The sequence below is a fragment of the Mesocricetus auratus genome, unplaced genomic scaffold (genome assembly GCF_017639785.1).
Source record: "Mesocricetus auratus isolate SY011 unplaced genomic scaffold, BCM_Maur_2.0 Super-Scaffold_100007, whole genome shotgun sequence".
In the NCBI taxonomy this organism is placed as follows: Eukaryota; Metazoa; Chordata; class Mammalia; order Rodentia; family Cricetidae; genus Mesocricetus; species Mesocricetus auratus.
The window spans coordinates 58,381,553-58,395,795 of NW_024429191.1; the positions used below are offsets into that span (position 1 = coordinate 58,381,553).

A 14,243-nucleotide genomic window follows, 5' to 3' on the forward strand; every position below is an offset into this window, starting at 1 on the left:
TCCTGGAACTCACTTTGTAGACCAGGCTGGCCTCGAACTCACAGAGATCCGCCTGCCTCTGCCTCCCGAGTGCTGGGATTAAAGGCTTGCGCCACCAACGCCCAGCCTAAAACAAGGATTCTCTGTACTGTCCTGGAACTCAGTCTGTAGACCAGACTAGTCTCAAACTCAGAGATCTGTCTGCCTCTGCCTCTGCCTCCCAAGTACTGGGACTAAAGGTGTACACCACCACTGCCAGGTGTATATTCTTTTTTACTCCTCCCCATTTTCAAATCTTTATCACAAGACCAGAAATAGACATGTTCACCTTGTCATTGTTTTACTTACTCATCATAAATTTCTTTTTGTAGATCTTTGGCAAAATCAAATAGTTGTGCAATTGAAAGAAGTGACACATGAAATTCTGCACCTAAAATTTAAAAATCAAGGGAGATTTACTGTTAATTATGTTGTAAAGACAGACTTTACTCTAAATGTACTGTTTTTTTGTTTGTTTGTTTGTTTTAGAATTAGTCTTTGGGGTTGTTGCCCTTTGCTCTGAGAAAGGGTTTCACTATATAGACATGACTGGCCTCTACACCTCCCTGATGCCTAATAGTAGGGATCAAACCTAGGGCCTTATGCATGCTAGGTTAGCATTCCATCACTGAGCTACGAGCCCCACCTCAGACTGGGCTCCAACTCATGATCCTCCTGTCTCAGCAGGTACTACATGGCACCATATCAAGCTTTGTTTTTGTTTTCCTAGTGCAGTGTCAAATCCATGATCTCATGCATGATGTACCACTGAGATAAGCCCATAGTTAGAATTTGTAGCCTTCTGGTGGTGATTTTTTTATTTTCAATCCTCTATCCCCACCACATATACAAAGACATTATTAATATTTTGAACTATTTCAAACTACTTCTACATTTCATAAACTTAAGGACATATGGCAAAGATCAAATCCATTTCAACTCTACAAACCCTTACTGAAATGCCTGACAATAGCTCAAAAGGAAGCCTATTCTGAAGGACATGGTACATTTTGCCTACAAGCTAATAGTCCTTCTTATCACAAAGAGAATACCTACCAAAAAAAGAAGAAAAAATCCAGAAGATACTTACCTTTAATCTTGCTAACAGAATTTTTGTAAATGATCCGTGCCAACTCGCCCTTAAGGATTTCTTCAGGATGATCAAAATTCCCCTACAGAATGTTACATCAACCATAATTAAAAAGATAGTACCGCCGGGCGTTGGTGGCACACGCCTTTAATCCCAGCACTCGGGAGGCAGAGGCAGGCGGATCACTGTGAGTTCGAGACCAGCCTGGTCTGCTGAGTGAGTTCCAGGACAGCCTCCAAAGCCACAGAGAAACCCTGTCTCGAAAACCCAAAAAAAAAAAAAAAGATAGTACCAGGAAGTACCAAAAAAAAAATCAGGATGGAAATTAACAGTCATAGATTACAAGTGCCACAGGACCTCTGACAAATCACAATTCTAAGGACAGTTCCTTCACTTGTAAAGTGTACAGTTTGAACAACAATGTTTCTCTCAGGCTCCTTAAGCCTTGTGATCTTAGCCTCACTCTCCACTTAGACCAGAACAGATCTAGTTACACATGCTTTGACTACCCTTTTGTATAGCATTTATCTGAATAAGAAAAGTTATGAGAGGTAGACGGTGGTGGTACAGGTCTTTAATCCCAGCACTTAGGAGGCAGAAGCAGGTGGGTCCCTATGAGTTCAAGACCAGCCTAATCAACATAAGAGATCTAGGTAAGGCAGAGCCACATAATGAGACCCTGTCTCAAAACCAAATAAAGAAATAAAAAACAATAATTGTTTTCTTCATTTTATCTAGGACCAGTGAGATGGTGTAAAGATGTCCAATGACCTGAGCTGGATCTCTGGGATAAATGATAGAAGGAGAGAACTTCTCCAGTTTATCCTCTGACCTTCACAGGTATACTATGACACACAAATTCGGGCTGATAAGATGGCTCAATGAGTAAAGATGCCTGCTGCCAGCCTGACTACCTGAGATGGATTCAGAGGACCCATATAAAGGACAGAAGTATCTCTTGCAAGTTGTTCTCTGACCTCCACACAAATGCCATGACATGTGCTCCCCACCAAATAATATTTTCAAACACAATTAAAAAATAAAATATAAGGTGGAGAAGTAATTGAGAGACACCCATCAACCTTTGGCTACCACATACATGTACATACACATGCAACTCTTGCACCCCCTCACACACAAACACATAAACATATACCATACGTGCATATCACAGCCCACCTACACACAAAGCTCTGAGCTAAGAACACACTAACAGTGCAGCAAGTTCCTTTGTTTCTGTTTCTGTTTTGCTGTTATCTTTGAAGACAGGGTCTTGCTATGTAGCCCAAGATGGCCTGGAATTCACAATCCTCCTGGCTCAGATTCACAAATACTAGGATTATAGGGATACCTCATAATACCGCTCTAACATTCAAAGCTTCTTCTTTAAAATTACTCTGTCACCTTTCAAATTATATAAAAAGGAAAAGAGCCAGAGATGGTAGAGTATGCCTATAACCTCATCTCTTAGAAAGCTGAGGCAGGAGGACTAAGAGTTCCAGGTCGGAGCCAGCAAGATGGCTCAGTGCAAAAAGGATCCATGAGGTGGATAGAACGAACTGACTCCCTCAAGTTGCTCTCTGACTCCACACAAGCATCATCATCACACACACACACACACACAATTCTAAAAATTAAAAAAATTACAAATTCATCTGTAAGTGAAAATGTGACATTAAACTGGAAAGAAAAATATATCTCAAAGATTCTTCTTTTATTTGTAAGCAGGCTCAATAGACTAACAATTGACAGTACATTACGTTCTTACCATATCCATGGCAGCTTTTTCAAATTCCTGCTTTTCCTTTCTCAGTTTCTCAGCATGCATCAACTCCATCCTAAAGTACTACAAAAAGGAAATAATGACCTAAAAGACCTTAGTGATGCTTTTTTACATTAAAAATATTCAAGATGGCTTCTTAAAAAAAACCATTAGTATCAGATATAGGAAAATGAGGGACCACTGTGGGGTGCCGCCCCCACATTCTCCGTTACAAGATGGCGCCGACACCCGTTGTCAGTTGGAGTAAACAACCTTGGTGTGCATGTGCCTGCTACTTTTCCATCCCTTACTCTCTGCCTCTCCCGTGGAGTCATATGGGCTGACGAGCAGGAGCCAGTCAGGAGATGACACGTCCGAGGCGGGGACTGCTGAGCTATATAAGGGTTGGGCTTTTCGCTCCCCGGGTCTCCGCTCTGTAAGCTTATGCTCTCCCTCTCAAGACGCATTAAAGCTGTTCTGCAGAAGGATCCTAAGTGTGCCGCCTCGTTCTTGCTGGTGAGACGGTAGCGCGGGACAGGCCACATTTTATGTTGGAATGAAACTAGCTGGTATTGACAACGTTCGACAGAAGAGACTATTTTAAAGATCATTTGACAAGCAATCTAAGTGTCTGAGTCAAAAGACTTAATGGAAGTTACTGCAGGCAATTTCATTTAATCTCATCCATATATAGTAAAAAGTATCCTTAAAGGCTGAGTGGGTAACCCAGATTTCTATCCCATTTAGCAACAAAGAGGCAGAGTCATATATGTTTACTAAACAAACACTGTTATTTCCTTAGGGTAGTAGCTGGAATGAGAGTGGTTTCCCCACAGGTTCATTCATTTGAAAGCCTAGTCCCCAGTTGGTGGAACTGTTTGGGAAAACTAGGAGGTGTGGCCTTGTTGGATGAGGCGTGTCCCTAAGGAAGGTCTTGAGGTTTCAAAAGCATACCACATTCTCAATTAGCTCTCTCTCTGCCTCAAGCTTGTAGATCAGAGGTAAGCCCTTAGATACTGCTCCAGCATCATGCCTGCCTGCCTGTTGCCATGCTCCCAGAGGATTAAAAGTCATGGACTTTAACCCTCTGGAACCATTAGTACCTAAATTAAATGCTTTCTTTTATAAATTACTTTGAGCCAGGTGCTGGTGGTGCATACCTTTAATCCCAGCACTAGGGAGGCAGAGACAGGCAGATCCCTGTGAATTCGAGACCAGCCTGGTCTACAAAAGCTAGTTCCAGGACAACCTCTGAAGCCAGAGAAACCCTGTCTCAAAAAACCAAAAACAAGGCCGGGCGTTGGTGGCGCACGCCTTTAATCCCAGCACTTGGGAGGCAGAGGCAGGCGGATCTCTGTGAGTTCGAGGCCAGGCTGGACCGACAGCCTCCAAAACAGAGAAACCCTGTCTCGTAAAAAACCAAAAAAAAAAAAAAAAAAAAAAGAAAAAACCAAAAACAAATGGACACACCCATGGAGAGCCTCACCCTCCCTGAGGAAATGAGAGGATATTGGGGGGGGGTTGGTGGGAGGACACGGGAGGAGGGGAGGCAAACGAAGAGGACCTGGAATTGACATGTGAAGCAACCTTGTTTCTAATTTAAATTTAAATTTAAAAAAAAAAAAATATATATATATACACATATATAGAGAAAAAACAAAACAAAAAAACAGCAGGGCATGGTGGCACATGCCTTTAATCCTAGCACTTGGAAGGCAGAATCAGGCTGATCTTTCTGAGTTTGAGGCCAGCCTGGCCTACAAAGAGAGTTCCAGGATAGCCAGGACTACATATCTAGACTATTTCAAAAAAAAGAAAGAAAAAATTAATTAACATATTTTAATGTTATTCTACTTATTTTGGTCATTTTTAACTGAATTGTATTTCTGTGTATGGATGTTTTGCCTACATGTCTCTCTATGCACAACCTGGGGCTCTTGAGAACAAGAAGAGAGTGCCAGACCCCCTGGAGTTGCAGATGATTGTGAGCCAGCATGGTGGTGATCAGAATTGAACCTGGACTCTGCAAAATCAGCCAGTGCTGGTAACTGTTAACATCTCTCCAGCCCCTCAATTTTGTTTTGAAAAATGGCAACAACATTTTCACAAAACACAATTACCCATGAGAAAAAAGAAGTACAAAGGGGGAGGAATAACTACATTTTAAGCAGTGTCCTCTGTGTCCTAGAGATATCTCTCTCATTCTGTCATACAGGTACCTCTCTCATTCTAAGTGTCACAGAGATATTGCTCATCACTCTGAGTGTCACAGAGCTATATCCCTCTCCAAGTGTCATAGAGACATCACTCTCTCATCCTATGTGCCCAAATACTCACTTCTCTTTTTTTTTAAGATTTATTTATTTATTACATAAACAGTGTTCTGCCAGAAGAGGGCACCAGATTGAATTGTAGATGGTAGTGAGCCACCATGTGGGTGCTGGGAATTGAACTCAGGACCTCTGGAAGAGCAGCAGTGCTCTTAACCTCTGAGCCACCTCTCCAGCCCCCAATACTCACTTCTTTTTTTTTGTTTTTTTGTTTTTTCGAGACAGGGTTTCCCTGTGGCTTTGGAGGCTGTCCTGGAACTCGCTTGGTAGACCAGGCTGGTCTTGAACTCACAGTGATCCGCCTGCCTCTACCTCCCGAGTGCTGGGATTAAAGGCATGCGCCACCAACGCCCGGCAATACTCACTTCTTGATAGAGTTTTGGACACTCAGGATGAAATCGTAGTGCCCGAAGAAATAATTGTCTGGCACTTTCTGAAGACAATCGATCTTCCATTTCCCATTTGGCTGCCATAATCCACAAAGCTATAGGAAAAAGAAAAAAACAGACTTAATTTCTGCAAATTAATCAATGCTCCAATTTTAATGCTTAATGAGTTATTTATTAATCTTACCAAAGGAAAAGTCTTTTTTTTGTTGTTTTGTTTTTGTTTTTCAAGACAGGGTGAAAAGGGAGTTTCTAATGGTAAGTCTGATGACTCTAAAACCAGAAATAGGGCAGGCAGCAGCTGGCTCATCAGGAAAGGTGCCTGCCACCACTATAATGACCTGGGTTTAATCTCCAGGACCACTTAGTGAAAGGGAAAAATAGCCTCCATAAATTTACCTCTGAACTCTACACAACAGGCCAAGGTATGTGCAAGCCCACACATATACACACATGCTCAAACATACGCAAAATAAAGAAATGATGTATTTTTTTTTTAAAGTTTTAATTAGGAAGGGCTGGGAAACAGCTCAGAAAGAGAACATTTCCTAGAATGTACAAAAGCCCTGAGTTTGGTCACCAATACTGCAAAAAGTAAGACTGCTTTTTTAAAAAATGATCCCTAGTTGGAAATCACATCTGGACTTGGAGTCACAAATGGTACAAGCCATTGCTTTTATCTTTCTTGAGCAAGTGATTCCTAAAATTGGGTGTTGAATTTTCCAGAATCTCCTGCACCCACGGGTTACTATCCACACACGTAGTCCCTCCAGAAACCTCAAATTAGGGGTCACACTGACTTTTAGTCCTGCAAATTGGTAAGATCACCTGAGTCATATAAATCTTTGGTTGAGCCTAACACCGTGAGAACAATTACTGGAACACCTCCACTAGACAAGAACATGCCCCTTACTCACCACTCAAACAAGAATGTTTCTCTTATAAAACCCAACTACCCACCGGGTGGTAGTGCATGCCTTTAATGCCAGCACTTGGGATGCAGAGGCAGAGGCAGGCAGATCTCTGTGAGTTGAAGGCCAGCCTGGTCTACAGGGTTCCAGGACAAGTAGGGCTACACAGAGAAACCTTGTTGAAAAAAAAACAAAACAACAACAACAACAACCAAAAAAAAGTACACACTTTGTGCCAGTCAAACTTATAAATCTATGTTAATATTTTATCCTAATTTCTGGAATCACTCTGAATCTATTGCATTCAAATAAAATGTACCCTACGGAAATATCAAGTTTATTTTCCATCAGCTAAAAATATATACCATCCTTCCTGTCCACAACTGCAACACCTGGCCCAGAGACAAGATGTACAAAACAAGCAGGGATAAACTAAGATGCAACAAATAATTTCCTAGGTTCATCAAGCACAGTAAATTAAGAAATGGGGAGCCAGGCGTTGGTGGCACATGCCTTTAATCCCAGCACTCAGGAGGCAGAGGCAGGAGGATCTCTGTAAGTTCCTGACCAGCCTGGTCTACAAGAGCTAGATCCAGGACAGCCTCCAAAGCCACAGAGAAACTCTACCTTGAAAAACCAAAAAAAAAAAAAAAAAAAAAAAAAAAGAAATGGCTGAGTTTGAATAAAATGTAGAAAAAGAACTGTTGAAGATTTTGATATACCTGGTTTGTTTGAATGAATGGCAAGCATGGCAGAGAATATCCTGCTAAGATGAGCTTTGGTACCCTGTAAAAGAGGAAGAAAATAATTTACTTACTGCACAAAGAGATCACTGCTATTCATCTGGAAGCAACATATATATCTTACTAACTATAAAATCCAATGGGAAAGCCAGGCTTGGTGGCTCACGCTTTAAACTCAGCACTTGGGAGGCAGAGGCAAAAGGATCACTTTGAATTCAAGGTCAGCCTGATCTACATAGCAAGTTCCAGCCCAGCACGTACATACATACATACATACATACATACACACACACACACACACACACACACACACACACACACACACACCTCTCACTCAGTGGGAAAGACCTTCTAATCTGCTATTGCTAGAGAAATGACAAAGACATACTCATGCTTTTCATACCTGAACCACTAAACACAAAACTTTCTAGCTCTAATTTTTCTTTTCTTTTACTGAGCAAATTATGTATAAAAATGATTTCCTTTCCAACTGACTTAGAATCATTTACATGGTCATATACACGAATGTCAGACTGAGGCTCAGCTCCCGGTTCCCTGGGGTCTTTCTTCCACTATTAACCATATATCTCCTAAAACTGTTCAGTAACACAGAATGAAGTTTAAGAGGCAGATGACAGAAAGGGAAGAGGAAGATACAAATGACTGTACTTACCCATTTCTTACAAAAAACTATATAGGACAGCCAAAGTTGAACATCCTCCTGCAAGAAAAGCACAGGACAAGCTGCTTGAATTAGATCTTAACACTGCTTTATTCACTTGGTTGAAAACGGTCAAATTTCAAAAGATCCAATGTGCCACATGTTCTTCATATATGAGTGTCTTCCTCACTGAAGTCTTGGATCTCTTATGACAATTTGGTCTAACTCTCCAGTTCCATTTACGACATTCTAAGAAAAAAAATTGCATTTACCTAATTTGTCCAGTACAATTCTAAAAACTTTTCATACCAGACAAAGAAACACAAAACTTACATTCTCAGAAATATAAGCACTTCCTGTGAGCACAGACGCGTTTCTATCAGTCCCCATCAAAACGTGAACATCAGCCGGGTGTTGGTGGCACATGCCTTTAATGCCAGCACTCAGAAGGCAGAGGCAGGTGGATCTCTGTGAGTTCAAGACCATCGTGGTCTACAAGAGCTAGTTCTAGGACAGCCTCCAAAGCCACAGAGAAACCCTGTCTCAAAACCCACACCTCAAAAAAAACCAACTTGAACATCAACACATTGAGGTACTGCCCATTTCCAAGCCATCACCCTACCATCTCCCTGGTGATTTTCTTTTGTTTTGTCTTCTTTTTTTGAGACAAGGTTTCATATGTAGCCTCTGGCTGTCTTGCTTCTTCTCGAATGTTGGGATTAAAGGCCTGTGCCACCACTACCTGGCCCTTTTGATTTTCTAATCCCTAATAATGTATTAAATACAGTGTTGAGTATCATCCTCACAAACTAACAAGTAATGAGATAAATTTTCTTAATGGTTTACGTGGCTCAAAACCTGTTTCAAGCCATGGCGCCATCACGCAAATAAGTATTGAAAACTGGAGAGGAGGAGAGAGAACATCGCATTTTAAAAGTTCAAACATCCAACTCATAGTATGCATACTGTGTATTTACACGTCTCCTCAAGTATGTACGGATCACTTACTTTCCACTTTGCTGAAGCTCGACCGAAGACGCCTTGTACCCGATGTACAATAGAATGTTCAATCTCATCCTTCTTAAATGAATATTTTATTCTCTAAAAGGGGCAAAAACAAAAACAAGGCCTTAGTTAATCACATTTATCCAAAGTAGCACTCATTCTCAATACTGACCAAAAAAAAAACTCAGACAATTATAAGTATTCACTTTGGGCACAGCACAGGTTATCAACGATCAGTGCCTCCACAACAGAAAAAACAACTTAAAAAAAAAAAATCGAGGCCAGGCGGTGGTGGCGCACGCCTTTAATCCCAGCACTAGGGAGGCAGAGGCAGGCAGATCTCTATGAGTTCGAGGCCAGGCTGGTCCGACAGCCTCCAAAACAATACAGAGAAACCCTGTCTCGTAAAACCAAAAAAAAAAAAAAAAAAAAAAAAAAATCGAACATCAACTTACCGCTCTTCTTCTCTGGATCAGCTCCAAAAGATTAATTTCATACTATGTGGGGGGAAATAACAAAGAGAAGCATGAAAACTATAACCTTTTAAATATAGGAACTGCATAAGACAATTAAGAATATGAAATATAAAAGATAATTTGTTATCAATAGGCAGAATCTATAATAAATCTCTAGAATTCAACCGAAAATTCATCTATCTCCATAAAGCTTATAAATAGTAACAACAGGCTTGTAGGCGTAACTAAAATTAAAAGATAGCAATTACTGAAAATCATGAGACCTATAAGATCAATAATACCAATTAATCTAACTTCCTGACTTAAATTAAGCAGCATGCTGCAATTTTCAGTTTAAACAAAAAAAAAAATCTAAGTCAGGCATTGTGACACACATCTATACCTCAGAGGCTAAGACTAGAGGAGGGTCATGAGTTCAAGGTGCTAGGAAAGTAAGCCAAGAGGTACAACACTTGCCAGTCAATGTGGCAGCATAATCCAGTAACCTCAGGATTCCAAAAGCAGACATGTGCATCTCTGTGAGTCCATGCCTGATCTAACAGAGGCTTCCAGGCCAGCCAGCCAGGACTACATAGTGAGACTCTATCTAAAAACTAAAGACTTGCCTGGCATGCACAAGGGCCCCAACACCTTCAGGCATATTAATGGGCACCTATAATTTCTCAAAATTTGGGAAGTGAAAACACTATTGCTTTTTTCTTAACCACTGAGCCATCTCTCCAGTATTTTGACATAGAGCTTCATGTAGCCCAAGCTGGCTTAGAGCATACTATGTAACTAAGAATGACCATGAACATATGACTCTCCTGCCACCAAGTATTAGGATCACACATGTAAATCGAGCCACCACATCCAGTCTTACAGCAAGGGATTGAACCCAGGCAAGTACTCTACCAACTGAGCTACTGCCCCAGCTTCAAGAAGCATGATTTCAAGTGAAATTCCCAGTATAACCCCCATCAGACATGGCATGGCATGCTTTTGTTCCCCCTTTATTTTTATGTGTATGGGTGTTTTTTCCCCAAATATATCTGTGTATGACAAACATGCAGTATCCACAGAGGCCAGAAAAGGGTATTCCCCCTGGGACTAGAGTTACAGACAGTTGTGAGTTACCATGTGGTTGGAAATCAAACTTGTGTCCTCTGGATGAGCAGCCAATGCTCTTAACCACTGAGACATCTCTCCAGTCCCATGACACATGTTTTATCCTAACACTCAAGAACATGAAATACTGCTAGGTGGTGGTGGCACACACCTTTGATCCCAGCACTTGGGAGGCAGAAACAGGCGAATCTCGGTGAGTTCCAGGCCAGTCTGGTCTACAGAGTGAATTCCAGGGCAGCCAGGGCCTCTGCAAACACTGCACACCACATTGTATACACATACAAAAAAAAGGTGTCTTTCTGGTTCTAAATCCTTACATAGTAGCTGTTCTCCCTCATTTGACGATTCATCCTATATGTCTAATTTCCCTATTACTCTCTTACCCATTTAGAAAATGGAAGAAGCCGGGCCTTGGTGGCGCACGCCTTTAATCCCAGCACTCGGGAGGCAGAGGCAGGCGGATCTCTGTGAGTTCGAGGCCAGCCTGGTCTACAAGAGCTAGTTCCAGGACAGCCTCCAAAGCCACAGAAAAACTCTGTCTCGAAAAACCAAAAAAAAAAAAAAAAAGAAGAAGAAGAAGATGGAAGAATCTCGGAGTTTACCTCTTTTGCAAAGTTGACAGTGCTAACTAAGCAAGCACTCTATAGACCTTCCAATCTTCTGTTACTGTCAAATCCCCACTCCTCTATCTTGCCCACTTCTTTTTTTTTTTTTTTTTTTTTTTTTGGTTTTTTTCCAAGACAGGGTTTCTCTGCATTGTTTTGGAGGCTGTCCTGGCACTTGCTCTGTAGAACTCACAAAGATCCACCTGCCTCTGCCTCCCGAGTGCTGGGATTAAAGGCGTGAGCCACCAAAGCCTGGCTATCTTGCCCACTTCTAGCAGGCAAATTTCTTGCTAAAACCCTGATACACAATGATGTCTCTGACCTACAAACCCAACAAGAGGAAAGAGTTCAGCCTGACAAAGACTAAGCCTTAGGAGGTAGTATCACTTCACAGGATTACCTCTGATCCTAATTAAAGGTATGATCGCTGCATACCTTTAATCCCAAAACTCAGGAGGCAGAGGCAGGTGGATCTCTGTGAGTTCAAGGCCAACCTGATCTACAAAGTGAGTTCTAGGACAGACTACACAGAAAGACCCTGCCTCAAGAAAAAAAAACAGAGCGGGCGGTGGTGGCTCATGCCTTTAATCCCAGCACTCAGGAGGCAGAGTTCGGGCTGGACCGACAGCCTCCAAAACAACACAAAGAAACCCTGTCTCGAAAAACCAAAAAAAAAAAAAAAAAGAAAAGAAAAGAAAAAGAAAAAAAAAAAACAGAAACAAAAACAAAAAATGTGTGCACTATCACAGAATCCTGGAATTCTGTAGAAAACTACTGTTAAGTTCATCATCATCTAAGTTAAAATTTTGGGGGTTTTTTGTTTGTTTGTTTGTTGGTAATGTGCATTGGTGTTTTGTCTGTGTATGTAACTGTGTGAGGGTGTCAGATCTGTAGAACTGGGGTTAGAGGCATTTGTGGGCTGCTAAGTGGGTTCTGGAAATTGAACTTAGGTCCTCTGGAAAAGCAAACCATGCTCTGTACTACTGAGCCATCTCTTCAGCAGCCCCCCTGAGTGAATTTTGAAGGGACTAAAAAGCTACAGAATCACTCACTTGAACATAGTTGATAAAGTCTTCCTTGAGAAGGGTTCTCCGCTGTATTTTGTATTCTAGGTCAGAAGCCTTCTTGATGATAGCCCTGCAAAGAAAGCCGATAAAACTGTAAATTTGAAAGGTTAAATTGGAATTTAAGATCTTTATTCTGGATGTATTGAAAACACATATTTAACAAAACATTTGGTTCCTGAATACATTTACTCTCTTAGACAATTACCTCTGTGCTATTAAGAATATCCAGATACATTGTTAAACTTTCAGGGGAAAAAAAACACCTCTCTTGCCAAGATCACTGCCATTTCCACCAGCAAAGTAAATAATGCCAACTTTTTTTTTCCATTCCCTAGAATCAAATCCAGGCCCTTGTGCATGCTAAGCAGCGCTATGCATTGCTCTTAGCTGCATCCTCAAGCCTCAACGCTTAGGTTTTTATGAAAACCAAATCTCTATATCTCTATCCCAAAATCTTGATATCTATATTTTTAGTATGTAAATTCTTAAAAACCTAAACTGTCTTTATCCAAAAAGCTTTTTTTTTTTTTTTTTTGGTTTTTCGAGACAGGGTTTCTCTGTGGCTTTGGAGGCTGTCCTGGAACTCACTTTGTAGACCAGGCTGGCCTCGAACTCACAGAGATCCGCCTGCCTCTGCCTCCCAAGTGCTGGGATTAAAGGCGTGCGCCACCAACGCCCGGCTCCAAAAAGCTTTATTACTACAAAACATTTATTGGAGAAGACAGCCCATCCTTAGTTAAGGAGTGAACACACATGTGTTTTACGAAAATTAAATGGAGAATATGCACAATATTTAAGAACGGTAGATCCTGACCGGGCCTTGGTGGTGCACGCCTTTAATCCCAGCACTGGGGAGGCAGAGGCAGGCTGATCTCTGTGAGTTCGAGGCCAGCCTGATCTACAAAACGAGTTCCAGGACAGCCTCCAAAACAATACAGAGAAATCCTGTCTCGAAAAACCAAAAGAACGGTAAATCCTATACACACGTTACTGTAATTCATTTGGAGTCATTGAAAAGTGAATTGTCACAGAAAAATCATGAAAAGTAACTGATTTTTAGCAAATTACTGAATGTCAACTCTATGCCGGACGCTGTGGAATCAATGGAATGGTCTCCAATCTACAAGCTTAGTTAGGAAGTCCTACTCACCACCTCCCCCGGGCTTCCATGGCGATGTACTCGAAATTCTAAGGTTGTATACCCCAAACTTCTAAACTATAACCAATTTTTAATTTTTTTTATCTGAAGTCTCCCGCTATTCACATTGCCCAGTAAGTCCTTGATGGGCTGGAATCCTGGCTATCTCGCCTCTATGTGGCCCCAAGAACCTGACCGGTGTATGCCGGTCAGTATGACAGGTGAGTGAACAGATGACGGATCGCCTTGCAATGGGTTAAAGATGAATTCTGACCCTCGTCAAATTCCAGCAACGCGCTTTTTCCTCTTTTAGCATGTTACGAAAAAAAAAAAAAAACTCGGAAAAGTCCCCACGCCTCAAGCTTCCCTCAGCCCGTCCCAGGCCTTCCTCTTCCCTGACCCTCTCACTTAATTTCTGAGCGACTGAAGAGTCCGACGCGCTCCAGCTGTTCCAACTCAGGGATTCGATCTTCTATGCGTTCCTGAATTATCTCCGCCATGAGGCTGGAACTTCAAAGCCGCCGGGCGGCCAACACGCGTAGAAAGCGCCCACCACTCTTAGAGACTGAACATGCTTCGTAGGTCCCGCCTTTTCCGCTTCCGCCATTGGGAACGTCCTCTTCGCTACCGAGGCGGTTGTCGTCTCCCTGTGGTTGATTGTAGAATTGCAGCGAGAACCCTTTCCGGTCTGCGATGCAGCTCTCGTTAGTGGGCGGGGCTGGGGCGGGGCTGGGGCGGGGCCAAATCCTCGCGCCTCCGAGACTGGAAAAAGCTCCTCCGGGGATTACCTGAAAGAACTTGAAGTACGCTTTCTAGCAGATATCTGTTTTTATCGTTCTCCTATCGCAGGTCCTCACTTTCGGTCACCGAGAAACTAAAAACTAAAATATGTAGCTGAAGATGATATTGTCAATTATGCAAATTTACTGTAGCCCTAACACTGA

General features: G+C 41.9%; 1 protein-coding gene across 1 annotated transcript in view; it reads right to left on the minus strand.

The window, feature by feature from the left end:
* Utp6 (UTP6 small subunit processome component) overlaps positions 1-13,915 on the minus strand; it is a 30,343-nt gene extending 16,428 nt beyond the window's left edge. The window contains exons 1-10 of the mRNA XM_005076985.4: positions 13,708-13,915; positions 12,147-12,231; positions 9,362-9,403; positions 8,910-9,002; positions 7,914-7,961; positions 7,220-7,283; positions 5,566-5,684; positions 2,877-2,954; positions 1,109-1,190; positions 328-409 (exon numbers count right to left, since the gene is read on the minus strand). Coding sequence (XP_005077042.1) covers positions 328-409; positions 1,109-1,190; positions 2,877-2,954; positions 5,566-5,684; positions 7,220-7,283; positions 7,914-7,961; positions 8,910-9,002; positions 9,362-9,403; positions 12,147-12,231; positions 13,708-13,799 — 785 coding nt within the window. The 5' untranslated portion in view covers positions 13,800-13,915. The remainder of the gene's footprint in view (positions 1-327; positions 410-1,108; positions 1,191-2,876; positions 2,955-5,565; positions 5,685-7,219; positions 7,284-7,913; positions 7,962-8,909; positions 9,003-9,361; positions 9,404-12,146; positions 12,232-13,707) is intronic.
* Between the last annotated feature and the right edge of the window lie 328 nt (positions 13,916-14,243).